General features: G+C 40.5%; 1 protein-coding gene across 2 annotated transcripts in view; it reads right to left on the bottom strand.

The window, feature by feature from the left end:
• Nucleotides 1-5,863, bottom strand: part of stac (SH3 and cysteine rich domain) — a 31,277-nt gene extending 25,414 nt beyond the window's left edge. The window contains exons 1-3 of one of the 2 annotated variants that reach the window (XM_035674750.1): nucleotides 5,379-5,863; nucleotides 4,021-4,053; nucleotides 2,008-2,341 (exon numbers count right to left, since the gene is read on the bottom strand). In XM_035674750.1, the coding sequence (XP_035530643.1) occupies nucleotides 2,008-2,341; nucleotides 4,021-4,053; nucleotides 5,379-5,492 (481 nt within the window). In that variant the 5' untranslated portion in view covers nucleotides 5,493-5,863. The remainder of the gene's footprint in view (nucleotides 1-2,007; nucleotides 2,342-4,020; nucleotides 4,054-5,378) is intronic. The other variant, XM_035674751.1, reaches the window with a different exon arrangement.
• Between the last annotated feature and the right edge of the window lie 433 nt (nucleotides 5,864-6,296).

Here is a 6,296-nt window from a genome sequence, read left to right as displayed (position 1 = left end):
CACACACACACACACAGAGAAAACCTCTCCACTGCTGACTACAATGTGTTCTCATTAACGCAGGACAAACGAAGAAGAGGGCAGCATCTTTTTTTCATGAGTGAACCAGAGGGCTCAGCACCTATCACAGGACCAGGCAGGCCTGACATCACACTTTCATTATTAACAGACCACCAGAGGCCCATTCAAAGGTTTAGCCAATGGACGCGCCTCAATGGCCACACCACATAAAACAGACCAGTGTGAGCAACAATGGTCGTAAAAATGTATAAATGTGTTTTATGGTTGAATAAACGTAGCCATACATTCAAAGCCAGAATGGCCTTTTGATGACCACAACTGCTGATAGAAAATAGATTTGTTGGTGCCCTTCATCCTAATGTGACCATGTTCATGACAGAAATGTCAAGTAATCTTGAGTTTCTTCAAGAATGTTATGCTAGTCAGGATGAAAAGGCCTCTGAAAACCTCTGAGAATTTACACTACAAAGGTGGGAGAGACATAGATGCCTGTGGTAACATCTTTGTTTAGCTGCTTAAGAACAATGTAAACTTTTAAGTGTACAGTGATAACTAACATTAAACCTGTATTAATGTGTTTTTTTTCACTTGGAGGCAGCAGAAACCAGCTGTAAACACATTACTGAAATATACCTTTTAAGTTCACATGGTAAATTTGTTAGCAAACAGTTGCTTAGCAGTTACGGAGCAACATTATCATGTTAGTCTCTCTCCTTTTACCTTTGTTTTGGTCTCCACCAAGGAAGGGAAATATCTTGCTCTTTTGTTCAACAGCTAGTTACTATTTTGTTGTTCGGTGCTGAGCATGCCGATGAGAGCAGTCAGAGTGAGCCAAAATAATAAAGTTGCGTAAAAAACAAAAAAAATGAGGTGAAAAATCTCACTATAAGCGAGGCATTTCACATTAGACATTCATTTCATACATTGCTAATAAAGATTATTTATCATAGCTGCTTTTATGTATTGATATGCTGATTGGTTAAACTACCTACAACAGTCAAAATCCTAATTATAACTGTTCACAACTAATATTTTTTAACAGCTGACTATACGGAAAGCCTTTTTTATTTCATGCCAAGTCGGAAACTCAATCTCCAAACTAAAAACTTTAACTTAAAGGGTCGTTTGATTTTGCTTTTAAGAAGTTTAAAAAAGGGAAAAATCAAGCTAAAGAGACTGAATGAAGGACAAAATGTCCAATATCTTTCAATTATCCAAAAGAAAACAAACAGGGTTGGTAAACTGATATATTACCTGTGTCATTCCAGTATATATATATATGCACATTTACATGCACATATTTGAATCCACCTATCTGTTTGATGGCTTTTTATCTGCTACTAAATTTGATATCGTGTGCCTGTTGAGCAGATGGTACGGGCAGCCCTTGTCATTATCATGTGGCAGAGGTCCTGAGATATAAAGACTTAGTGGTCCCGCAGTACTGATGGTTAACAAGGAGGAGAAACCGGAACATCTGGTGAGGGGAGAACAGGTAGAGAAGCTGGCACGGCTGTTGTTGGCTCTCTGACACCCAAGCAAACAGATGGATGGAAGTGGCTCAGTGTGCAAAAAATAGGAGGATGGAGATATGTTGTTCACATGTCAGCAAGTCAAGCTGGATGCTCAGTGTCAGGTGCCTAACTGAGTGTGTTTTAGTACACCGGGCTTGTGTGTTTATTCTCACTGGATAAAAACAGTATTTAGAAAATGAAAATTAAGGTAGGCACTTTAAGAGACTATAACCTCTGAGATCCTGCTGTCTCTGTGCATATTATTGCATATTTATTACTCTCTTATTTCAATTTTCAAAGAAAAGCTGATGAATGTCTCATTATGAAAAGGTTATTGTCAATCTTGTGATTGCAAAGTTCATTAGATGGTGCGCAGGATTTTTTAAATGTTGCTTTCTGCTATGATCTTGTCACCGTGCTTTCTTTGATATTCTGATCACACTAATAAAGGAGGGCGGGATTCTAACCATACCTACGATCATGTGGTTGCAGACGTCACAGAACGTGGGCTTCTTGAAGATGTGCTCCATGAAGCAGTGTCCTGCTGAGTCTACCTGCAGTGGGTTGCGAGACTGGGAGCGTGATGTGGGGGGAGGAGCGGAGGGGATGGCTGGAGGCACCGGAGGGATAGGGAGGTTGGTGGTGTGCGGTGGGGCCATCCCGATGTTGCAGAGATGGCCCGTGCTGCTGCTCACGTCAGAGAGCAGCTCTGTCTTGTTGTCGCTGCTTGTTCGGAAGAAGTTGTCTGCGCTCTTGCTGCGGATGCTCTTGGTCTTGAAGGACAAAGAGCGCTTGAGTTTCTGCAGCTGAAAAGAGAGAAAGTTGAGGGAGAGTTGAAGGAAAATGGAGCGAGGGAGGGAAAGAATAGAAAGACGAGAGAGAGGAGAGAGAGCAACTGAGTGAGATGTGAAGTAAATCAATTCCTGCTATAACCTAAATAAATTACAAGCTTAGTCTCTAAAACCTTCAGGCAAATGTCTCAGTGCTCCATGGCTGATAAAAAGGACCACTGCTAGGGGCTACTTATGATTGCTCAGTGGAAAACCTTCGAGGTTCCCTACCTGGAAGGTAATGTGATTTCTTGGTTAGGGCTATGCATCACATCCACACTATTTCTCACACGCTGTGCTGCCATTTCTGGCCACAGCTTCTATCAATCTCATTAGTCTCTTCTTTTACAGTAACGCTATTCATAACACTCCACACTGAGAACTCCTCATTCAACCTCTCAGTGTGTACTTCCTACTCTGCGAAACCCAATTAATTCTGGGCCCAAACACGTAATAAAGAATATATAAGCTACAGTAATGTGATTTTATGGTTCTGGTTTCTGGCTGATGTGTGGCTGCAGGCCTCTGATCGAAGAAATAGATTATGTTTTTAAGTAATTGATGGGTAGGGAAGGACTCCTAATGATCCAGTATCCTAGTACACGGTTCAAGCCTGAAAATGTAACTGTAAACAGGTAAACAGCTGTGGGGAGTTACTGTTTTTCTGCTGAGTGCTCAAGGTTGATCCGTCCTCTACTAATTAAATATGCGCACAGACACAGTTTACATCAGCTGAGCCAAGATGTTCTAATGAAATCCCAGACTTAAACTACAATACAATAAGGTGTATAAACATACATACATTGTTAGCAGTTGTTAGCAGCAAACTGAGAGCTTATCACTGCAGCTTTGGTATGATGAAGATCAATCAATTCTACGGGTCACTCTGGAAACAATCAATTTGGACCCTTTCTCTACCATTACCACCCACACACAGGAATGCACACACACACACACACACACACACACACAAACATGAACATACAGCACATATATTCTACTTGCATTGCTTTTACTTACCCTGAAAGGAAAAACTGAGGTAAAACATAACAACAATGCAGTTTGTTCTAGATAACTACATTATATAAATAAGCATTTTTTCTTATAAATTCTACACATGTTGAACTTATTTACAGGTATTTACAAGGCTGTGATGGTAAAGGATGCTACAGTTCTTTCCTATAAGGTGGCTTTATATATTTTAAATAAAAAACAATCGTAATAAATAAAAAGATATCTGTAAACCAGCGAGGTGAGGGAATGTGTGCATGCATCGAGGAGCTCATGCTGTGTTTGATGGCACCACAAAGAGCTGTGTTCTACAATAAAGCTGGGAGGGTTAATGGGGGGCTGGACTGAATTATGCAAACCAAACTAAATAAAAGTCAGCTATCGCAAAAGATCATATATCAAATCATTCTAAATAAAAACACTTACTGATGCAGCATCGGAACAAAGCGTGAGCTCTAGATATATTGGTGATGATGGATTAAACCGTGTGTGGCATCAACTTCACTGAGTGATCGATCGTAAAAAGCAGTAAAAGTTGTAACATGAAACAACTTTTATCTTCATGTGCATGCAGGTGTGCTGTTATGTTATGATGGACTAAGATCAGCAGTACAGCTACAGCTTGCACAAGAGTGGTGGCTCACCTTGCGCTTGTGATGTTCAGGCCTCACAGTATTCTTTAAGGAGGAATAAAAACACAAACACAGCTTTACTTAATGGTAATAATAAACTTAATCTACTTATTCTGTCTGCACGAATGATTTAAACCAAATCACTTTTATGTCTTTCTGAGGTGTTCGACTACTAATCACCTGAGATATTGGAAGTGAGTGAGGTTGTTTGGCAGAAGCTTTGAAACTATGTGAGAAATCAGCCAAGAGTCTCTTGAAAGACCCAGTGACCAAACGTGCCAAAGTTAAAGCTCACATGCTCAAGCCTTATAAAAACACGATGCAACAGAGGAGAGCACCTCTGTCATCCCAGCTGTGACTGAAAACACTGACTTACACAGCCTTAACTTCACAAACTGTCATTAAACTGTATTTAAAAGAGGTAATAAAATGAGTCTCATCTGTCTTGTATGGGAGCTTTGTGACTGGACAGGCCAGCTGCTGTAGATATCCACTACCGTGATGACTAGTCCAATATTTTACTGCTAATTGTAGAAGTCTGGGCAAAATGTGGCCCACATAGATGGCAAAACGCCTGAGGCCGCTGTGGATCTCCATCACACAGCCTACTTTCCTCCTCATCAGCCACAAGTAGAAAGCACAAACCCATATGCCACTTGTTTATTAATATACACATATTATTAACACCAGATTACTTCCTTTATCACGATGGCACACCGTGAACCTGTTTTTTAGGCTAATCAAGAGCTTTAATCAGCCCTTCCATAGCAACAATGAATTTAAATACCACAATCCCTATTAGTTGAGCTTAAAATGGTTATTGATTCTTACCTAAAGAAAAAAAACACTATATTTCTAGTCATAGAGGACATTTAAAGAGCGTGTGTGGTGTTCAAAAGTGAGTTTAAACTGAATATCATCTTCATCTAAAGGTTGTTTTCTTATATGGTGCCATATCATGATGTTATTCTAATGGTATTCCAACACACTGAGGTGGTCTGCTGTACTAAAAGTGAGTCTGTAGATGCTCTTAATGGCACTTTAAACGTGTTATGATAGTGTTTTCTTTCCCAGCTGATGATATATTTCTGAAGTCTATGTGTAACAGTTATGGTATCCTGCTTACATTTAATGAAAAACATACTGTTGAAGCTGGCTGGTCAGTGTGTGTCCTGTGTGTGTGATTAAAAGTGACATGTTGTTCTTTTTGGGAGCTGATCCCTGTTGAGTCGATTTTATGGTCATGTTGATAGAAGTTTGTTTACCCTGTTCTATTAATAAGAGTTGGCCTGATGCACAGTGCGATCCCACAGCATATCCGTCTATCCGGGGTGATGGTAAATAATAAATAATAACGGGACAGTTCCTACCTTGGTTTCCTGCTGGCTGGCGTTCGCCGTCGGGGATTTGGGTGTCTCATTCTGGTCCCGTTCGTCCTCTTTGCCCCCACTTTCGTCCTGAATCATGTTGGCCGGTGGGATCATCCTCTCTTTTTGGGATCTCTCAAAAAAAAAAAAAAAAAAAAAAACTGTTGCTCTGTAAGTGTTTTTTTTCTCCCCCAAGCTGTTATATCGTCCCCATTTCTCTATAGTCACCGTGACCCGAGGATAGAAGAAGTCATCCAGACCCGCTGCTGCTGCTGCTGCTGCGAAGGGAAGGTCTGAGGCTCATCAACCGACAGGGAAAAAGATAAGACAAATGTCTTAAAGGAAGGCTGCGAAAGAAGTGCTCTTTCAAATTCAGAAAACGTCAGTCCGGTTCAGCTTCACTGTGTCCTGTCCTTCTTAAAGGAGGTTTTCGCGTTTATCGTGTCGTCGTGCGTAACGCTGCCAAGACATCTCCAAGTCCACGCTGCGCGCCGTGCGCCTCACACTGCCAATACTCAGATGGGCGGAGAGCTGCGAACGACCAAGGGAGGGAAGGATGGGGAAGGAGGAGAAATATGACACAGCGACGCTGTCCTGCCAAAATTCAGATGGACACACTTGGAGGGAAAAAAACATCCATATGGTCAAATTAAATCACTGCTTAAGAAACCAAAAAAATATGTTTAACAAGGTGGTTACATCATTTCACCTGTTTCTTTATTTCAGAGCAAGAATCCACTTATTTTATAGATTTATAGATCTTCCTTGTTTAGGCTAATTGGCTTTGACATTGACATTTTCTTGAATCAGTAACCCACATTTTGACAGCAAGAAGTTTGAAACAATGAATTACATTTAAGAATACAAAGAAGCTTTGTTTTGACTATTATGATACTGAATTATTAAAGGAATAATACTCAA

The sequence above is a fragment of the Morone saxatilis genome, unplaced genomic scaffold, assembly GCF_004916995.1.
Source record: "Morone saxatilis isolate NCDOM2014 unplaced genomic scaffold, NCSU_SB_2.0 Contig3, whole genome shotgun sequence".
Taxonomy (NCBI): domain Eukaryota; kingdom Metazoa; phylum Chordata; class Actinopteri; family Moronidae; genus Morone; species Morone saxatilis.
Note: the sequence above shows the minus strand (reverse complement) of the source record. Positions and strands in the feature narration are given on the sequence as shown.